Below are 21,677 nucleotides of genomic sequence, written 5' to 3' on the forward strand. Positions count from 1 at the left end.
GGAGCAACTGTAACTGGCTGTAGGGATTTGTTTCTTCCTGCAGAAGTTTTGAGCTAAATACTCTGTCCTGGATGTCTTCTTAGACTCTGCACATCACATCTGAGGTGTGTGTGCTATTTCAGACTCTGTGAGGTGAATCCTGTCGGGCACAAAGGGATCTGTGTTCCACATTAGAGAGATCTTATTAAAGGGTCTCTTAATTCTTCCCCTCCTTGAATCCTGCATATTTTTCTCTCAGCAGCAATCCTTTCCTGGAACCCTGGCATCCTTTCCTTGTGTGTTCAGGGAACCTTCCTTTCTGTATACCTCCTCCTCCTCCTCACCCCAGAAACAAGGCACACATTAATGGAAAGTCTCTGTTTCATAAAAGCTTGGAATACGAGCCCTGAATGCGTTTGTCAGGATGTTATTTGCCAAAGGTCAGTCCTTTTATCATCTTAATAACGTTCATTACTGTGCTTCCATATGCCATGAGATTCCGAGAGACCGCTGCCCTTCTGACCCTTTCATAAGATGAGAGAATTCCTCTTGTTATTAAAACTTATTTTTATATCAGTGTGCGCAGCTTTCTTGTCTGTTGTAAATAACTCTGGTCCTCATTTTGTCTACACAGATTTCTCTGGGTATTTGTGACCTTCCTCCAAAGATAGTGTGCTTTAAAAATATTCTTCTGCTGGACCTAGTGATTACCTTTTGAGGATGAGACTTATTTTAAGATGCAGTGTCATCCTTTTGAGTTAATAGCATTAATGCTTTGTCATTCATCACTTTGAGGGTCCATGACTGGGAAGGGCCTCTGGCCCTGTGTGAGGCACTGCATGGAAGATAACCCATCTGCTCAACACTGCCTGCTGAGCTCAGGCAGGATCCTGGGAATTGAGGGCTTCTCTCATGTTTTAACATGAGCCTCTCCTCTACTGTCCTCCAGGGCTTTGCATTTATTGCTTTCCCTGAAAAATCAAAGCATGTTCCAAGCATCTGCTGTGCTGTACTCTCCCGTCCAGACTGCTGATGGAGTATCCTGAGTCACTCTCCTCTTTCCTGGAGGCTCATGGTTTGTCCATCATCTCAGTTTCCAAACACCTGCACTGTCCTATTTTCCCCTTCATTTCCATGTAGCTCTCAGGAAGTACCTTTGAGAACAGACTTAAGACTCTGCTTGGTGCTGGCAGTAGTTCTTGAGGCCCTGTTGTGATATCCAGGTGCAAAAGTCGTGTCCCTTAAACCCTCAGCTCTGCTTGGCAGTTGCCAGCAGGCTCAGCAGATGGTGAAGGATTGATTGAGTGAGGGAAAGCAAACTAACCCTTCATCTCTGGACACTGAAGAACTGGATGGCTGATTATTTTTGTTCTGCATGCAGATGCCTTGGCCATCTGCACAGACAGACATTTATGCTTCAGTTTTAAAGCAGGTGACGCTGCTGACGGCTCCAGAGACCCTGGAAGGCTCACAAGTCTAAAAGCAAAGACTGGTTTGAAAGCAAAGATTGGTTTTTCCCCCAGTTTCTGTGCTGGAGTGTTAAAACCTGTGGCTTCTCTAATCTCTCTTCTTCCTCTGGTTCTCATAACCTGTTCTTTGTGATGATGAGGATTTGGATCCTTCTGGAGGAGGAGAGTAAGGCACTTGCAGATGGTTAAGTTTTGAGGACAGGGGTGGTGCAGTTGTGTTTGGTGATACCAGACTTGGGGTCTCATTTACACAGGTGACAGTGACACCCATACAGGTTATCATTTTGGGAAAACATACCAGAAGGAGCAAACACCTTTTCTACATCTACTTTTTCCCCTGGTTTTGTAGTCCTTATCCTTGAATTCTTACATTGTCTGGGATTCCATATCATATTCCAAAAAAGATTGATTTTAGGGTAGTGAACTTGATGTTGCCTTGACAGTTCATGTGCTCTCTTTCCCTTAACAAAGGTGAATGAAGCTGAGATAATGTTACAACACAAACAATTCTAAACACAGATTTTTTAATACAGGACACAGCACTGCCAATCCTACTTGTTGGCTGCCAAAAACCATTTTTCCTTCTGTATTTTTTTGTTCTTATGAAAGAAGGACAAAAATCTTGATAGGGATTAGGTTCTCCCTTTTTCAAATACCTGAAGGCAAGTAATGAATTAAGTATTAGGAAGACTATGGGGATTTCTTTAAGCTAGTCCTGCAGTATTTTAGCACACAGCCTATTGTTAGTGAACAATTACATCTGGTTCCTAAAGTATAAGGGATGTAGTCAGAGGATTAGACTTGATCCAGACCACCCTGAGTTGAAATTTTGTCTCTGACTCACAATATAGCAATGGGCAGCCTGCTTTGCCTCCCTTTAGAACAGGGACAGTAATTCTCACAGACTGTGTCCATGGAATAGTTAATGCAGTGAAAAATCAGTTTAAAGACAGGGAAGGAAATGCTTAGAGTAGATGAAATACTGAGCTGGAAGTGTAGTAGACATTTTGAAAGATGGGCCATGTGGGGTAAACAAGTTTGAGGTATCTCCATAATAAAGTGATCCCTAATTCATGTGCCTCTGGCACATCCAGCCCTGACTCTAAAGGAGTATGACTGGGCGTCTCTGTAAGGAAAAGTGATTAATGAGTGGCCATGAGAAAGGTTCTCTTAATGCTGTAAATTTTTTATGACCCTGCACAATTGATTGCCCCCAAAATATCCTGTTTTTGTACAAGCAGCTTCGTTAATATCTAGCCCTGATTCTAAATAATGCAGTGCCTACAACACTCGTACAAAGTGATGCTGTGCATGTTTCTGCTCTGCCTTGCAGGAGCCTGACAGCCCAGCCTGCCTTCAGCTTTTAGGGCTTTTTTTAAAAATAAAAATGTGTTTCATTACAAGAAAAGCAGGCAGGAGTGCTGGTGCTGACGGTGCTGCAGGTGCAGTGCAGGTAACGTGCACGTGCCTGGGTGAGAGACATCCCTTCCTCAGGTCCTCTTGTATGCCCAGCTTTGCTTGTGCAGCTCCAGACGTGCCTCTCTCTGACATAAAGACCCTGCTTGGGTGACATCTCCTTGTGCTGGATGTCCCCTTGGAGGCAGCACTCAGAGTGCTTACAGGCCTGCCTGGTAGTCCAAATTCTTGCTTGGTAAACTTGAGGGAAGATTCCCCCACACAAAATCCCTGGCACAGGCAGGAGCGATCAGGTGGCATCTCCCTGCAGAGCTGGGAGGGACCCAAAAGGGAATTCTCCTGGAAGCTGCAGCTGATCAGTGCTGGATTGGGAACACAGAGGGTAACTACTTTATGATTGTGATCAAGATTATGTGCAGCTGGTGAAGCATCAGTGTTTGGGGACAGGATAGTGCCTGGCTGGAATGAAGCACTGCATCGTGCCCAGCCGTTGATCAAACCTGCAAGGGGAATGTTTAAAACAGCTGCTCTTTTGCCTTTATTAATGAAGCTGTTGATGAGGAACAGATTTCTTTCCCATCTCCCCAGGGTTTCAGGTCATTCCTGTGTGTTTGGAGCAATGAGGCTCAAAGTGCTGTTGTAAAGCCTCATGTTCTGATCATTATCTTGTTGACTCAAACTAACCTTCCTTCCCCAAATAAGTATTGACATGGCCCTTCATGCTTTTTTTTTTTGTGTTGTTTTTTTTTTTAACAGCACTAATTGGATTAAAGTAATTGTCACGCGTGAAGGATGCATGTTAGAGCCCAAAGGGCACAGGGGAGGCTCAGCTGTGGGCACCATGGTTACTGGTGACATCACTGGTTTGCTGTTCCCAGCAAGGATTCCGTGCAGCTGAAGCTGGAGTGAGGATGGCCCAAACTAAAGCCAGGGGATCGCTGGTGCAGCCCCTCCCATTGCCATGGAAACACGGCATCCTGCATGCATAACCTGGTGCTCATGGTGGAAACAAAAACAGGGTCCTGTGGTGCCCGCAGCTGCTGGAAGGGCAGGAATGGTGCTGTGGGGAGAGTGGGGAATTCTGTTGAGGTTGGACTTGTTTTCCCATTGACTTTCCTGTGCACAATGAGACAGAGTGAGCCTTGCTTTGGGGGACAAGAGCAAAACTCACAAGTCCCTTGCTGTCCTCCAGCGGTTTTGTGGTTGAGGGAGTGCCAGTCCAACTCGATGTAATCGTTTCTGATTGGACCTTACAAAGTGCAGGCTCAAAAGTTCTGTTAAAACCATCCCTGGGATAACAGGGTTCCCAATATTAAAAGTTCCCTGCCTGCCTTTAAGATTGTCTTTCTAATTAAGATTGTTCTCAACTCCTGCAACACAGGAGTAGAGAAGCTTCCCTGTTTGAGAACTGTTTTGCTATATTTTGATAAAGGTCTCTACTCCAGCCCAGCAAAGAGCACTGTCACAAAATGGTTAGGGTGCTGCAATGGGGATACAAAGATCTGGGTGGGTGCTGGATGTAGCTCTGCCAGCAGCTCTGTGTCTTCAGGTTACTTTCTCCTTCTTGAAATGGTGCTCTTTTGTTGATTCCATGATCTTTAACGTGAGGGGACTCAGCTGTTCTGACTGGGGCACAAAAGCCTTTGACAACCAGAAGTCGTGTGTGCTGTTGTGCTTCAGCACTCTCCTGCATAACTAACAGTAAGCATGATTTTTATTTTTAATTTAGTTCCTGTAACTTCCTGTTTGCTTTTAGAACATTGTGCGCTGATAAAATTATGTTGGTTTTGATGTGATGAGAAGTTTTGCATCTTGGCTTCTCTAAGAGTGGAATAGCTGTCTCCTCTGCTCCCTTCTCTCATTCTGAACAAAGCTTTTTGCTCAAGTATTGCCCTGGTTATGGTGCTGTGACTTTAACTGAGTGTTTCGGGTCTTTGACACACACACACACAAAAAAAAGAAAGGAACAAGGTGTAAAGTATGAAACTATGGTACTTTTAGGATAACCCAGCATTTTGTTTTTATAGTCAAAGATGTAGGTTTTGATTACCTGCAGTAAATAGTGACCATGAATGGGGCCTGGTCTATCAGATATCTGCATCAGCAGGCAGAAGGTTGCTGGTGGTGAAAGCAGATTGCTGGTAATGAATTAGATGTCAGCTCAAATGCTTGTGAAGGAGTGGTTAACAGAACCCAGAGCTGAGTCACTCCGCAGCACAGGCGGCTGGAGGCAGAGTGGATACACCCTGAGCAGGCACACCCTCCCTGGACATGATACCATGTGCAGCAATCCTGTGCTGGGAAACCCCATGGAGAATAAACCAAGCATTAATTCCAGGACCTTTTGGTGTTTCCCAAGGTGCCCATCATCTACTTTTTGGTTTTAGGTGCTGTTTAATTCTGGCAGCTGTGGCTGGAATGTGTTGTCGTGTTTTGTGCTGTAGTATTTGACTGCTGATACTGCCACAATAAGCCAAATTACATGGCTGACACTAACAGGCTGCTTTTGTCATAACCTCTCCCAGCTTTTCTGTTCAAGTTTACCACGTGCAAAGCCCCAGTCACACTACACTGGTGCTCCTCAGTCCCTGGTACCTGCAGGTGGGTCTGAGGATGCCTGGTGGGCAGCTACTGGAGCATAGCAAGGAAGGCTCTTGGTGGTGGGAAGAAGACACCGCTTTAAAAAACCAATTTTAAGAGTGAAATATCCCTCAGCCCAAATAATGTTCAACTGGAGATAGTTTGGAATCTTTTTCCCTTAGCGTATGGAAGAGATTGAGAGCAAAGAGTTTATTCCTCTCCCCCAGCCTAAGTTTTGTTTATATCTTAGGTGCCTTTACATTTCCTTTCTAAAAGTGAACAGAACAGGTCTGGTTAGTGAAAACAGATCTTAAGAACTCCCCAGTGATGGCAGGAGTCATCTTACCAAGAAGCTTCAGGCATTTTTGTGGTCTGATGGATTGTGTGAGGCACTTCATGCTTTCTCTGGTTCCCAAAGGAAGGGTCTGTTTCTGGGGACTTAATTGGTGTATGTGGTAGCCTTAGCATCCAAAACAATAAAAAAATAGTAATTGGTCGTAGAGAATGTTTTCTCAGCCTCCCTTGCCACAACAATATGAGCAAGTGTGTTAGCAGGGTCCTCTGGGGATATTTGCTGTCATGTTCTTGTTCTGTGGTTACAGAGATGTCTTTGCTGCCCTTGTTAACTGAAACCATCAGCTGGCTGGAAACTTCTCTTATCCCTGTCTGTGTCTAAGTGGGCTAAAAAAAATCCTGGGAGTTCAGTGTTACTCTAATGCATTCTCCCAGAAGAGTTTTGTCAGACTATCAAAATACCCCCTTTCCAAATGGGAGCTGGAGGGGAAAAAAAACACCCCCCAAAAGATCTTCTGATTATTGTTTCCAGACAATGATTTGTGTCTCCCTTACCCATGGATGATAAATCTGTTAAGCGTGATGCTGTCATTCTTCATAATCGGAGTAATCTCAAATCAGAACTCTCGTGAGTCCTGTGGCACTGTGACTGCTCTGCTGAAGGGAAGTAAGAGCAACATCAGGAAGCTAAAGCATCCCAACCTTTTGTAATCACTGTCTCACTTAGACTGGGAGGTTGTACTGTAAGCAATAATCAGTGGTGAACAAGGTGAGAGTGTAGTTGCAATCTATTTTTGAAAGCTAGAACATGCCCAGATCACCCATTATCACCATGCAGCATACCCTGTCCTTACCGTTCTCTGCAGGACCATTGCAGTGCTCAAAGTAGTTACAATAAAAACAGACAACTTCAGGAGAAGCTAAACCAGCTGAGCTGTTTGCAGTGCTGCTGTCGGCTTTGCAGACATTCTCTGCTTGTGGCCCTGAGCCTGTGAGCAGCCTGTGCTGGATTCCAGGGCAGGAACACAGGGAGGACTCTGGTTTAGATTGATATTATTCTTGGTGTTCTGATTGGTTGATGGGGCTGTTTTTCTTCTAACTGTCCAAAAGCAAAACATTACAAGGCAATCTTAATTTACACAGCCTGACTTGTGTATTTCTCCAGCTGATCCAGTAAGCCACATCCAGACTGTTTGATCCAGCATTATGCATTCCTATTCTGGGAATTCTGTTCCCTCAGCTGTGTTGAGACACCTTGGGGCTGTGGAAGTTTCTGTTGCCATCAACCATCGTTCCTTTATGGAGCTGTGTCCCACTAGAAAAACAAATTGCATTGAGTCACCTGGTTCAGTTCCCCTGGGCCAGGTCGTGTGCTGGACTGAGGCTTTGCGAGGTGTGCCCTGGTGGGGAGACACATTTCTAACTGGGAAAGGAGATGGAAGATCTGACAACTGATGAACCTGCCTGTGGGAAGCTCTGTTTACAGCAGTTTGCTGTTGAGAATGGCAGATGATAAATGGTATTAGGCTAGCCCAGTGGTTAAGTGATATTCATGGGAATTATTCATCTGTGATTGTTGTGCTGAGGTCATGTGCTGTGTCCCATGCTATGCTGCTGTGCCAAGAGATTTATTTTAATAGAAGCCTTTAAGTAACTGGCATTCTTGCTAATCATGGTGCATCTGCTTCTCTGGGTTCCCTGTTATGAGTAATTTAATGCTATTACTTTAGCTAGAAGGGATCTGTGTCACCATCTGTCCTGAAAAGCTATTGATGGGGCAGTGCAGAACATGGAGTGTCATCAGCAGGAGAGAGGGACATGGAAAAGGGATGACTGGATTTCCTCTTGTAATACAATGTAAGATGGTTCACTGTGATTATGGGTTAGATAAACTGCATATAAAGGCTACTCTTAGATTTGGTTGGGGACCATTCCTCAGATATTTATAGAGGGGGAAGATGCTGTGTCAGTAGTGAGTAGCAGTGACCCAGGTAATCTGTTAAATAAAGTCTCTACTTCTCTCTGAGGCAGAAACCTCTGAGACTGACCCTCAAGTGCCTGCACATCTCCAGCAGATATCCCTTGGAGAGGGCCTGCCACACACTTCTCAAGCCAAATGTTTTTTTAATTGAGGGTTATTTTTTAATTGTTGTTTACAGACCACTTCCTTGTAACCAGCCCTCTCCAGGCTGTAGCTCGGGCACAGTAGGCATGAAGAGGCTGCATGGCTGCAGAGCAAATCGCTCTTCACTCCCACAAGTGCTTCACTTTCACAGCACCACTTATGCCCAGAGTACCATCCTGGTCTCTCAAGTGCATGGGGCTGAACTCTTTATTTTTATTGTATTTTCTCCTTGTCTTTCTGACTGGTCAGTAATTGCACTGTTCACCATCTCTCCTGACTCTTGGCCCTTCCTTACTTCACTGCAGCTCGTTGTCTTCTCAACAACTGCTGAGTGTGAGAGCCTGGAGGGCTGAGAAGCAGCTTTGTGTGGGTTTATCCTGGGGAGTTTCTCTTTGATCATACTATCCTTCCCAGCAGTGTGGTGTGTTATGAGTATAAATTTGGCCTGACTCAAAAGTCCTGGCTCTAAAGATAGTTGGGGATATAATCTTTGATTTTTTTTTTTTTATTTTTTTTTTTGTCAGCAGAGCTACAGCTCTTATTTCACATTCATCTGAGAAAATGTTCTTGCTGCCCTTGTCACATCTTACGTAGATAAGTGACAAGTAGGAGGCATGCGAAGGGACAAAATTTGCTTAAGGTTTGTAACTGGGTGACAAAAGCTGTGGGCTGGAGTTGGTCATCTGGAAAGGCTGGAGGAGGAAGCACACCCTGCTCCCAGAATAGGGTTTGCAGTCTGCTGCAGCTGCATGGAAGTGAATAAAATAACCACAATTCAGAAGTGGGACGTGAACTGACTTTCACAGAGTCTCAGTGAATTTGGTTTTCCCTTCCTTCCTTCTCTCCCCATGTTTTGGGACAGTGACACTGTGCCACCCTCACATCTCCTGCCTCACCAGCTCCAGGTTGTGTGGCGAAGATGCTGATGGAATTATTCATGTACAGCAAAAAAATGACCGGTTTTGTGAGTTCCCCAGAGTTCCAGCTGTTGGGTGAGAACCAGGCAGCTCATCTCCATGCAGGGAAGTTTTTGTTAAAACCAGCTGAACAGGGAAAAGTGAAATGGGGAATGGTAGTGTTAGTGAGTAAAACCCCTCAGAGGATTTTGGTCCCAAATAAGGACTTGCAGAATTGACAGGAATTGCTGAAACTGTGCAGTCTAGAAGGGAGTCTTGAATAAATTGGCATGGAGAAAACTCATCTTTCCTCTGTTTATGACTTCCATGTGCTTCTGCCATATAATAAAACTCTAAGTCTCTATAATTTGTATGAACTGTTCAGAGCAGATGCTGTGCAGTTATTCTGTCTGACACTTTCACTGTGCTGGCTGGGTTACTGCCTTTTCTGAGACCTTTGAATTAACCAGATTTTGGGGTCATCAAGATTATTTAATGTTATTGTCATAAATATTTGCACAGGACTTGGTCAGTGCTTGTATAAGAACTGAAAGAAAGTAGTTTGTTAGAAGAGGATGTGTGCTTTAATGAACTGCCAGCTGAGTGATAGAAACAAACTGTAAAAAAGTACTTTTATGTTTTTCTGGGTTTTTTTCTGTTGCAGTTTGTGGGGCAGGAAGAAGTGGTTATTTAGATTGTCAGTTATTTAGGTTTGTCAGTTATGGTTGTTTAAATTTAAAATCACTTGAGAGCTCTTTATAAACAAGGCTATTTACTTCTGAACAGCTCTGTTGGCTTAACATCCTGTCCTCAAAAGATAAGAAGTTGATCTCTTGCATCTTATTAATAATTTTCTGTTAAACCATGTTATCCTTTGAATTGTTTATATGCCAAAAATGAGGAGTTATTATTGTGTTACATTTCACAGTTGATTCTTCGTATAAAATTCCTTTTTTCTCCCCTTAATTTCCAAAGTACTGTGCTCTAAAATACAAACAATAATCTGAAAATGCTAACAGAATGAATCTGTTGTTTGGAAATGATGAAGGTTATACATCATCCAATCTGCTGAAATGTGTGAGAAATTAATAAATATTTGGTTTGCCTCTAGCTCATCTTAGAAGCACTGAAATTAGTATTTTTTTATTGAGGGAATTTTTGCCAGGTTTCTCACTGAAGGACAGTCCTACAAATAAGCCAAAACGCGGAGGCTGCCAGGGGGTGCAGTGATCATTCTGGCAAACTTGGGTTGTTTCTTCTAAATATCTTAATTAGCAGAGCAAAGTCTCCAAGCTGTTCTTGGAGAGCTGCTGCTGGGCCAGATCACATGCAACAAACCCCCAAATCCTGTGGGTGTAGGTCACAGAACAGTCTTTATCACTGTGATCACGGAATCATTGAGGTTGGAAAAGACCTCTGAGATCATCAAGTCCAACCTGTGACCAATTCCCAGCCTATCAACTCAACCAGGGCACAGATTGCCACATGCAGTCTTTTCTTGAATGCCTCCAGGGCTGGTGGCTCCAATGCCTGACCACTCTGCCAGTGAAGAAATCCTTCCTGGTGTCCAGCCTGGGATGCTGCTGCACCAGGAGTGTGTGTGATTCTTAACATCAGCATGGGGATGTGCCAGCTTGGACAAACTCCCCTTGGCTGTGACATCTGCTGGTGCTAAAGTATTTTGTGCTGTTGGGTGGTTCAGAGCTGGAGCCAAGGGGTGGGGTGTGATGTGTTACCTGTTCCAGGAACAGGAGTTGAGGTGTCATTACGTCTCTGTTCATATTGACATCCAAATGGAAATTGTCACGGGGTCCCAAATAAATCAAATCTCTATGTTGGCCAGATGAGTGTCTAAATTTTGCCTTTTTAATCTCCAGGTTTGGTAATCTTAGTGCTGGGGTGCTCAAAAGGATTCCTGGAAACCATCCCCAGTGTCCAGGTGCTTTGAGAGCCCAGTCTGTGTATGATGCCCTGGAAAATGAACATTTTTGTGATGTATTTGTGATCTATTTCCCCTTTCAGAAAAAGAGCAGAGAGGAGACATGTGGGGAAGGCAGCGGAGTGGAGATCCTGGAGAACAGGCCCTACGTGGATGGCCCGGGGGGCAGTGGGCAGTACACTCACAAGGTTTACCACATCGGGATGCACATCCCCAGCTGGTTCCGCTCCATACTGCCCAAGGCAGCTCTGCGTGTCGAGGAGGAATCCTGGAATGCTTATCCTTACACAAGGACAAGGTAAACCTGGGCAAAATGTCCACAGCTGCTCTCCTGTGTTAAAGAGAGGGCTTGATGTCACTCTCTGGCAGTGACATTTCCCTCTCCAGTAATATCCTTCAGAGCAACTGGGGGCAAGTCCTAAAATTCCTGTTCTCAGGAGTTTGCCTGGGCTGACTGCACACCTACCAGAGAATTTGTGGCTCCTTGCTGTAAAATGTGGAGCTGTTTTGTCTGTCAAAGCTTGGGGAATCAATGGTTTTTATTTAGTCTTGTACCCTGCGCTATGTGTTCTGCTTAACATTGCAGATCTCTGCAAGCTCAGGGAAATGATAAATGTGCACAGTGCTGGGACAGATGTCATGCTGAATCCTGTCAGGGAAGACAGGATGCATTTGTACAGGGGAAAGAAAAATCCTAATAAATAAATAAATAATCACAGCACTTCTTTTCTGGGAACTGTCTGTCATTTAACTAGAGAATAACAAACCTACATCCTATGGTTTTCACCCTGAGGAGGGAAGAGAGCCAGAGGCTCTGTGGAGCCCTCTGGGACCTCCTCGTTTCATCTGATTTTGTCAGGCAGGACTTCAGATACCCTGGAATAAATAACCTTTGTGCCAGTTGCTCCAGTTTAGAGCATTTGCTCTTTTTCAGATTTACAAATCTGATATTTCTTGTCATCTTGCATCATAATAATAATAATAATAGACAATAATAAAATAATAAAAAGGCTTTTGATTTTTATGAAAAATCTAGAAAATTTTTTGGTTCTATTTTATCTGGTCACTGCAAGTAACATCAGTCCTGGGAAGGTAGGAAGTTGGTGTCTGCATTTTGGGCTGTTGCCAGTGACTGAATATAATGGAGCTGCCTCACTTTTAAGTGATTAAAGTTCACTTCCAGTCAGTTTTTATCTCTTCTCTTGAAATGCCTCCGAGTCAATCAGTTGGCCAGGAAACCTGTGCTGCACAGAACTAGTTCATATTTTATTCTGCCATAGGTTCCAGGCAGGAGCTTTGCTTTTCTCCTTGCACAGGTGCATTTCCAGGGTGTCCTTGTATTAGTATCTGTGTCACAACTTTTTAATATAGTGGACCCAAAATTTATCTCCTTGCTGAAAACTGGTGAGCTCCTGTCTTAAGAAGTTATTAAAGAACAATCTCTAGCTGGTACTTTAAGCTTATCTGAAGGAAAACAGGAGTGAAGGCTGGCTGGGATTTGAGGCTGATTTACTCTAAGCTGTGTTGTTCTGGCTCCCAGGTACACGTGTCCTTTTGTGGAGAAGTTCTCTATTGATATTGAGACATACTACAAAACTGATCCAGGAGACCATAACAACGTGTTCAACCTCTCTGCTGCAGAAAAAAGACAAACCATTTTAGGTAAATAGCCTTTTTCCTGTTTTGTCTTTTTTTTCTTGGTGTGTCCATCTGCCTGTCCATCCTCCCTAAACACAACACACCTGCACCCCTGTCAGTGTCACTGCAAGTAGGGTTACATCAAGTAGGGTGAGGATACAAGAATTCTCTTCTAGACTTGATGTAAATCCCATGGAAATAATTTGAATCTTCCATCTGTAAATTTAAGCTGATGCTTTTCCATTTTATTTATGCAGCTCCCAGGAGGAGTAAGACAGCTAATGATTTTGGGGGTAATAAGTAGAAATAACCATAGAAGAGGAAAAAAAAGCTGTATAATTGTGAAAATATTGCTGTTTATTTGTGTGGCTCCTTCATGTATGTGAAAATGATTCCTAGCTGCACTTTTGAAGCATGAAGGTGCATTTAATTTTTGTTCCCTCTCCTCTTAGTCCTGCCCTCATGCAGGTTAACACTCACTTCACAGCTGTCTTTAGAAGATTGAATTAATGTAAGGAATTCATGAGAAAAGGCAAAAGTATTTCAAAAAAGTACTTTTGTACTTCAACTGTCCTCATTCCTAGGCTTGTCTGACCAGGTTTTCACTGCTGAGCAGACTCAAGTTCCACCACTGCACTGAGAGTGTCACTTCTTGGGAAGTGTGAGCCTGCCCTTCAATCCGAACTTCAGATGCTTCTGCTGAGCTCTGGGGGTTGCAGGTGTTTAAAATACATTAATTCACTCCACTCCCGCTGCAGTTTCCACTTCTCCATTGTTGGATTGTTAATTATGACTTTAGTTCAACTTTCTGCTTTCCACAGTACATCTGGTCTAACAATAGCAGCTGAGGAGTTCCCAGTCCACTCCTCTGATGGACCCAAAGATGAGATGTTCCATGGGCAATGTCTATTCCATAGCAGGGCAGGTGTATTTAACTGTCTTGGCTGAGGCAGCTGCAGTGCTGTGAGTGATATTAGAAAAGCTGGAAGGTGGAATGTGCAAAGATCTGTGTGGAGCTGGAAAGACAAGAGTGTGCAGAGCTGCCAGAGTGCTGTGGATCTGCAGTTACTGTGGGCAAAAACATCTATTTGGAGCAAACCCTGTTTGCTGGAAGTGTGTGTGCTCATTCCTCTGGCAGAGCTGATCTCTGCCCAGCAGAAGTGTATAAACAATTTAAGTATCAGTTACTTAAGTGTAAGGAAAAAGAAACTAAATTGTTGTAATGCTTCTGGTACTTCCTAAAACAGAAATAACTCATGAAAAAAATATGTTTTCTTGTTTTTCTCAGGAAAAGGAAATGTCTAACTGTTTTTATTCTCTTCTATAGATCCTATTGATATTGTTAAAGATCCTATCCCTCCCCATGAGTACAAAGCTGAGGAGGATCCAAAGCTGTATAAATCAGTGAAGACTAAAAGAGGGCCCCTCTCAGAAGATTGGATTCAAGAGTACAAGAACAACCCTGGGAAATATCCCATCATGTGTGCATATAAACTGTGTAAAGTGGAGTTCAGATACTGGGGGATGCAGTCGAAAATCGAGCGCTTTATCCACGATGTTGGTGAGCATTTCTGGTCTTGCAGAGTTTGCTCCTTAATGTTTGCACTGAATTGAAACATGAAGGTCTGTGCAATGCATCACATCCCAAGAGATTCTCAGATCTGATGACTTTGTGGGTCAGCTCAGAAAAAATCCTATTATTCTGTCACTTATAATCATGGTATGTACAAATCCAAACCACGTGTACCCACTGGAAAGGTTTCAAGTCCTGTGTAGGCAAGATCTTGGATTCTCCCTTTTAAAAATTTTTTCTTTAAGATAAACTTGCCAGATCATTTTTAAACTCTGTCAGTCTTCTTTATTGTGGCCACAATCCATCCTGAAGGGCTGCCTAAAGAAATAAGCTTCCCTTCAGTGTCCTGAGTGGTTCCAGAAAACCACTCCCTGGAGCATCCCTAGTTTCCACCTGCCTTGTGACAGAGTGATGGGGCTCTGAGTTGTGAGTAAATGTCCTTTTTTGATGGATGCATTGTTCTTAGGTCAGGGCTTTTAAGGAGGAATTGGATGTGTCTGGGAGTAACTAAGTGGAGACAGTACAGGTGCTGGCAGTCCTGGTGGTAATTTGTTCTTTGCAGGAAATCTATAAAACATCTGATACAGTTTCTGAGCCTTGACACAAATGACAGGATCTATGACCAAGTAGAAAACCTAGATGATGTTTTAGAGGAGCATTCCCATCCAAAAGGGCAGAGCTCTGGCTGTCAATTGGCAAAGAAAATGTCAAAAAAAGAGTGTGTAGAGGATGCTACCACCTTCCTGTGCACTGTAAATCCTCCTGCATGACCTCTACAACTCTGCTTTTGATGTTCAAGTCTTCATGAAGTGCCTGATTCTAGCATAAGTAATTTTCATGCTCTTTGCAGTCACACTGTGCTCCTGAGAGCTAATGTGAAAAACACTGATAGAGCAGTGGAGAATAGTGTGCACCTCTCTCTGAATGCTCACAGGTTTTCTCACAGTGCCTTTGCTTTTCTTTAGTCAGGGATGGAAGTTTTTGCAGCTGTAGACTATGTTACAAGTGCCTCTCTGCACTGAACTCCCTTGGTGTTTCGGGGACATGGGTTAATTTAGTGTATGCTTGAAAACACAGAGGCAGAATAACATCTCCATTGTATCTGTTAAATGAAAAAGAAGCATGTGACTCTTCCAGTTGTTCAGAGGTGTTTGGCATAGATTAACCGTGGTCCCTTAGAAACATTGCTTTTGTATTCCGTGAAAGATTGCCTGCCATTTCCCTCTTGATTGAGGCTTTGCAGAGAGCAGAGCCAGCTCATTGTCTGCCTTTCAAAAGCTTTTCCAGCCTGTTGTAAAGATGGCAAATAGTGTTTTTCGAAGTGGTTAAGATGCATAAAATCGGGAAAGTCTTTTAGGCAAGACAAAGTAGAGTGAGTAAAAAGTGGAAGTAAAAGCTTGGGGTATCTGCAGGAGCTTTGTGGCCTCCCCCTGCTCTGGGATAGCCGTGGGGAAGCCACGAGTGGGCAAAGTGCCACAGCATTTGTACCAAAGCCAGCAATGTGTGAGGATGTTTAAGCTGGAACGATGTGGTTACAACAGGACTGACCAGGCTTAGATGCAGATTCCCATGTGGGGCTCTCAGCTGATGGCCAAAAGCAGATGAAGACCTTTGTGGGTTGTGTACCTGATGGTGGGCCAAGCTCCCAGGAACCAGAGATGTGGTGGTGGGTCAGCCCCTTCTTCCTTGGCGTTTTCCTCCTTGTTCCTCTGTTCCCAACTGGAGCAAATTTATCTCTTGGGGAATTAGCCCACCCTGTGCAGAGTCACCAAGCCAGCAAGGAAACAAACAGCAGGATCCAAACTCTGCCCAGTGGGGAGCAATGCTTAGTGGAGCAAACTAAAATTAGAGAATGGGTTGAAAAAAGAGCAGGTCTGAGGTAAGTGATGGATGGCTTGAGCAATGTGGAAGGGCTGCTGAGTACAGAGGGAGGAACTCTGGGGGACGGTGTTGAAACGTTCTCACTTGTTCTGAGTGCAGCAGCCATTCTTTCCCATGACTAATTGGACAGTTACTCAGTGCTTTGACAGCCTGAGACACAGACTAAAATTGTGATTGTGGGCTATTAGTCTACTTGGCTGTAATATTTGTATGCTTTTTTACTCCTTTCCCATAGATTTTAAGTTTAATTGGACTGGCACTGCATAATGTTCTGCTCCCACTTGCTTCCTAATGGCGCATGTGGGCTCTGAGTCTTTTGTTGTTAAACAAGTGTGTTGACTGTGTATGGGTTATTAATTATATACTGTGGCAAAGTGTGTTCCATCCCAGTAACTGGAGATTTGTCTAAGCCACTATGTCCTAGGCTAAATATGCCCAAATTGCTGCACAGTGGTGAAGTGGTTTTTGAAAGCTCTTTTGCAGAACTTTGGCTTCACCAAAGCTCTCAAATGACTCAGTTCATCCACTGCCCACTGGATCCCAAAGGCAGAGTTTTATCTTTCCAAGGGGACGCAGGTTGCTGTTGGCATGATGTGGATGTGACCACAGGCTTTTCTTTGAGAGGGCTCTGAGCAAGGGAGTCAAACAGGTGGGACTGCAGGTGGCCTTTGGTTGGTTTGTACTGACAAGGTTATGGGGTCTCTTGATATATGGACTGTCAGGGAAGTAGTGTTGCAGCTGGACAATCAGGCATCCTGTATTTGCTGACAGGAAATTGTGACAGTGCATTATAAAATTATTTGGGAGGTTGCTTCTGGGTAATGGGTATCTTAATTAATCTTAACTGCTTCATTTGGATATTGAGGGCATTTGGGGCAGAATTTGTTGGTGGGCTTTGTGATCTATTTCCACTGAGTTCTTATTAAATTTACTATTTTTATTTCACGTTGAAAAACAAGCCCAGAACTACAGACCAAAGCTTTTTAAATTCACATGAACTTCCTCTCTGCCTTGGCTTCTCTAATGGTCATTCACACTTCCTTTTTTATGATGGAGTCCAGCACCACAAATCATTAGCAGGAGTCAGCACCTCATGGATTCAGCCAGCCTCTGAGTTGTTGAGATGGTGAGCTGGAAATCAAATGATTTAAATGTTTGCACCCTGCTCAGCTCTTCACAGATGATCTTTCTGCACAGCACAGTGGGAAATGTTACAATAATTAAATCAACACATGATGACGGGTGCTCTGAACTCAGCCTGCACATTTGTGCATGTGTGATGTTATTGTTTGTTTGTTTTTTAAGCAAAGCATTGCACTCTGGAGAAATGATAGTCTGCTTAATGACTGATAACCAGCTGGTACCTGCATCCTTGTCAAAAAACCTCTTCCCATTTTTTCTGGGTGACTTCAGTGAGCTGCTTGATGAGGCTGGGGGGTTTTCCTCTGATTCTGGGGAAGAGGGTTCAGATAAGCTTGGGGCATGTTGGTGGAGTGGGGAAACCCGCTGGCATGGCGAACTTCCAACTGTGCTGCAGCTGGGGCAGTGTGGGACAGAGACTTCTCTGGCTGAGCAGGACACCTTTACACCTTCTCTCCTTCCAGGGGGAAAAAAGGAAAGCCAGCTGGGCCACAGATTTCCCTCAGCAGTCTCCTCATGGGCATCTGCTACAAAGAGAGTTTTTTCCCAATTACGCTCTTTCCTGGGTCTGGTGTCCCCCCTCCTTTTCGCTTTCCAATAAAAAACTTTTTTTTTTTTCTCTAAGGTTTTGATACAAAAATGCTTTGAGACTTGGTTTTTTTGCATTGCACAGGGAGAGCAGCAGTGTCTGGACAGGTGAGGTCAGTCATTTGTAGCTGGATCCTGGCTCCCTGTAGCTGTATGGAACACTTGTGTTCCCTGGATCTCTGCTGGGAGGCTGCAGGCTGGGCAGGAATTCAGGACCCACTGCTGTGCACAGAGGAGCCCCTCAAGTTCTCTTCCCTAGCACCGAAGCCTTTTCTGCAAGCCATGGCTTTTATTTTTCCACAGCCTCATTCTCCCCTAGGTTTTCTCCTCGTGTTTAAGAGAGAGAAATGAAGCACTGGTGGCACATCCCAGGTGAAGGCCAAATGCTGGAAAAGTAATCTGTTTTTTGGACTTCTTAACTAACCTGGAGGGGTAGAGGCACAGCAGCTGTGACGCCCTGTAGTGCCATCCTATTTTCAAAGGAGCAAAGCTTTAAGGAAGGGGTGGTTTGGGATGTCTAATCAAAGGGATGTGAGCAGGGCACATGGGGAGGTCTGTGGGTTGGCAGGAAGCAGTGCAGGTGATTTTTGAGATGTAAGAAGGCAGAGAGGAACTTCAAGAGACTTTTTTTTTTACCCCCAAGTGGTTTTTCTGTTCCCTGTGATGTTAGTCCATTAAAACACAGATATGTGGTGGGTGGCATCTGTGACTCTACACAGAGAATTTCTGAGGAGTTGGGGCACTGATATATCAAGGCTGGATTCAGGAGCAGGAGTGGAGCCTGCTGAGCCCTTGAACGGGGGAAGCCATGGGATAAGAGCAACATTCACTTCTGTGTCTGATCACAGTCTGTTTTCAAGGTGTTCCAAGCAAGGTAGAAGTGGACACTGTGGGTGCGGAAGTACAAAGGGTGGTGTGGTGTTTTGGACAGCGAGAGAAATGTTTTCTTGGCTTTCAGTGTGGGTGTGATGCAAATTTAATCTTGGTTTTTAAGCTCTCTGGTTGTCAATCATAACAGGAGGTGAAGAGGCTAAAACATTCTTCTGTAGTTCTGCAAAAAGTAATCTGGCAGAGGAAATAACTCTGAATCTCTCGACTCAGGTTGAACAGAATTAAGGTGCTGAAGGCTGTCATTCTGCCCCCATAAGGTCACACTCTGCTGGCTCAAACTTGCCTCTCCCTTCTGAAAGTCAGTCAGCAAAATGCATCAAATATTGATAGATTTAATCTTACTGTGTAAATGAAGTTCAGGTTGAGCTGCTCTGTGGCATTAGCTGCTGATCTCAGTGGCCATTTCCTCCTGATAGCCTGGCTTGGGATGACTGGTGGCATTAAGGACTGACCAAAGAGCAGAACAGACAATAAAGTACTCAGACCTGGAAGGTGATAAACATACAAAAATACGCTTTTTGTGTGTTTAGAAAAAAACAACAAACAAAGAGTGATTGCTGAAAACAAACTGGGTCTTTAGGCTGAACATCACAGCAACTGTGACAGTAGTGAGATCTGAGGTTTTCTGTACAGCAGGGAAGTCTGTGTTGCTGGAGGCACCTTAGAAACCCTGCACATGTTGGGACCATCCCCCTTTGGCCATGCTCCTGGAGATGGAAAGTGGTTTATGAGGGAAGTCTTTCCTCATGGTGGTGCTTAGAGAGCTCTATCTGCAGCTCCTAAAATCTAAATGATTCTAATGTTGATTGCTCTCTTAATCCCACTGACAGAAAATCCCACTGGTGCTTTTGGCTTGTCCTTCAACCCATCTCTGCCTCAGTTTCCTAGTAATTAAAGAGGGGGCAACATTAATTGATTGTTTATTATCAGAAAAACTCCTGTGGATCAGTTAGTCAGTATTTACAGAAGCTTTAAAAGCATCATTACTGCTGTGTGATCCCATCAGGAATAAATAGCAGTTTGGAGTTTTAACCTATTGTGAGCTTTTAAGGAATAATATTGGTGAAAATACTGAGTGACTTTTATGTTTTAAGAGCCTGGGGGGTGTGATGAGTGAGTCTTAAGTCTTGAGAAGAGTATCTGTTGCCTGGTCAGGTGCATCGTGTGTTGATACTGAGGTTATTGTTCCTTTCAGATATGTGATACACTGAAATATTTTAAATTGGCTTTACCCGGTCCATTTTATTCCTGCATCAGAAGACAGATGGTATCTGCAAAATAAAGCATCTTTTTCCCTCCCTTACTTTGCTTTCTATCCCATTATCTCAGAAGCTCCCATTTGTGATGCTGTTTTACAGATACATAGAAACCAGGTGCAGAAAACGGGTTTCCAAGGGAGAGAATGGTGTGGGATGTGCTTTTGTAACAACTGGGGAGGGCTGTGGAGCATTCATCGAGGAATGACTTGAAACTCTCCAGGATTTAAAAAAAAAAAAATCAGTAGTTTTCTTCTTTTTTCTTTTTCTTTTTTTTTTTTTTTTTTAAATCCTGGTAATATATTTCACTTTGAAGGCGGGATCCAAATGTTACAACTTCCTAGAACTTCAGTGAGCTGAAACTGTGGTCGGTGCATGGCTCCTCCTTGGTGGAGCAGGCAGCCAAAGTCTTCCATGAAAAACTAGGAAATCCCTTTCCAAGTTGAAGGCAGTGACAGAAGACTTGGCTGGTTTCAGTGCATGGTTGATTAGGAAGAATTGAGAAGATAAAGTACATGAAGTGACCAGTTTGTCACCCTGACTGTGTGAAGGTCCTGCACTGCGGGTTGGATGTCACTGTGCTGTCCCTGCCGTGGTGTAGGGAGGGGAACATGTTGGTTCCTGCACTTTGTGCTCTGGTGACAGGGACGTTTTGGCTTTGCAGGCCTGCGGAAGGTCATGGTCCGGGCCCACCGCCAGGCCTGGTGCTGGCAGGATGAGTGGTACGGGCTCACCATTGAGGACATCCGGCAGCTGGAGAAGGAGGCCCAGCTGATGCTGGCCCGGAAGATGGCCCAGTTCTGTGGTGAGAATGACACAGAGCAGCACAGTGTCAAGGACACTCCTGGGGAGAAGGAGGTGGAGCCCAGCACGGGGTCACCCGCAGACACCGAGGACGCCTCTGCGAACAGTGACGCAGCCTCTGGCAGGTCACTCACCAAGCAGTGGTCCACCTCCTCCAAGTCCTCACGGTCTTCAAAGAGAGGAGGTAAGATGCTGCCAATGACTTGCTCTTCTGAACTCATGGATGTTGGGCTTTTGGGATGTTGGACCATGTCTCCTTGTGGCAGGTGCCTTTGGGACAATGTGTATTAGTCCTACAAGTCCTGTTAGCTCAGAGGCCTTCTCTGCTGGTGCTGCAGGCTCAGTCTTCTGACCTGTTTTGGGTTTGGGAAGGTTTCTAGTTATCCCATAACCGTGACTCAGTGTCACATGGCAGAGTTGTTGCCAATGTCAAAAGCACAGAATCTGTAAAAACACTGTAGAGGAGCAGGCAGGAGCTGGCTGGCAGCACAGAGTTAGTCCTTGTTACCCAGGAGCCACTGGTGGCTTTCTAAGGCCCTTCCATGGTGTTCCCTTCTGGATATCTGCTCATCCTTGGTACCTGTGTCACAGCAGGTACCTGTGCTCCTTGGCCAGGGTTCTGTGCCACCACGTGTCTGTCATTTCAGGAGGGGGGTCTGGCTCCATGGGGCTGCACACAGTGGAACATCTGAATGGGGAGATTAAGGTAGGAACCCCCAAAGGTGTGTGGGAGCTGCTGCCTTCCCCTGGTGATGATGTGCAGTAGCTGTTTGGAGACAAAACCTCTCCCTGGAATTGGGTGGGACTGTGGATCATGTCTGCATTCCCTTTGAAACACCATTCAGGAAGCTTTCAGGATTTTGATGTTAAAGCTCTGCTGTGGATACCCTGGAAGGATTCAGCTTTGAGTCTTGGATTTTGTTATTTTCCTCTCCTTTGGGACTCAGCTCATTTTGCTGTACTTCCCTTCTTTGGACTGTTCTGTACAAAGGGGTGAATCCCCAGTAAGTTACAGTCACGAGGTTCAAACCCTCAGCAATTCCCTCTGTTTAGCCAAGTGCTTCCGGTAGCAGGGAAATAGCAGCTCTCACTGCAAGAGGGAGAAAAAAAAATCATGAGAACCCCAAGGGGCAACATTTCTTCCAGTGATGGTGGAAGGGAACCTCTGGGTGAGTGAAGCTTCTCCATCTATCATATGCACTAAATAT

The 21,677-nt window shown here is 44.4% G+C and overlaps 1 protein-coding gene across 15 annotated transcripts in view; it reads left to right on the forward strand.

The window, feature by feature from the left end:
* Positions 1-21,677, forward strand: part of PITPNM2 (phosphatidylinositol transfer protein membrane associated 2) — a 123,649-nt gene that overhangs the window by 64,785 nt on the left and 37,187 nt on the right. For all 15 annotated transcript variants that reach the window (XM_014253859.2, XM_088065178.1, XM_088065176.1 and 12 more), the window contains 4 exons: positions 10,782-10,996; positions 12,239-12,360; positions 13,664-13,897; positions 20,330-20,653. In XM_014253859.2, the coding sequence (XP_014109334.1) occupies positions 10,782-10,996; positions 12,239-12,360; positions 13,664-13,897; positions 20,330-20,653 (895 nt within the window). The remainder of the gene's footprint in view (positions 1-10,781; positions 10,997-12,238; positions 12,361-13,663; positions 13,898-20,329; positions 20,654-21,677) is intronic.

The sequence above is a fragment of the Pseudopodoces humilis genome, chromosome 20, assembly GCF_049639895.1.
Source record: "Pseudopodoces humilis isolate 2021_Gansu_Grassland_sample_001 chromosome 20, ASM4963989v1, whole genome shotgun sequence".
Taxonomy (NCBI): Eukaryota; Metazoa; Chordata; class Aves; order Passeriformes; family Paridae; genus Pseudopodoces; species Pseudopodoces humilis.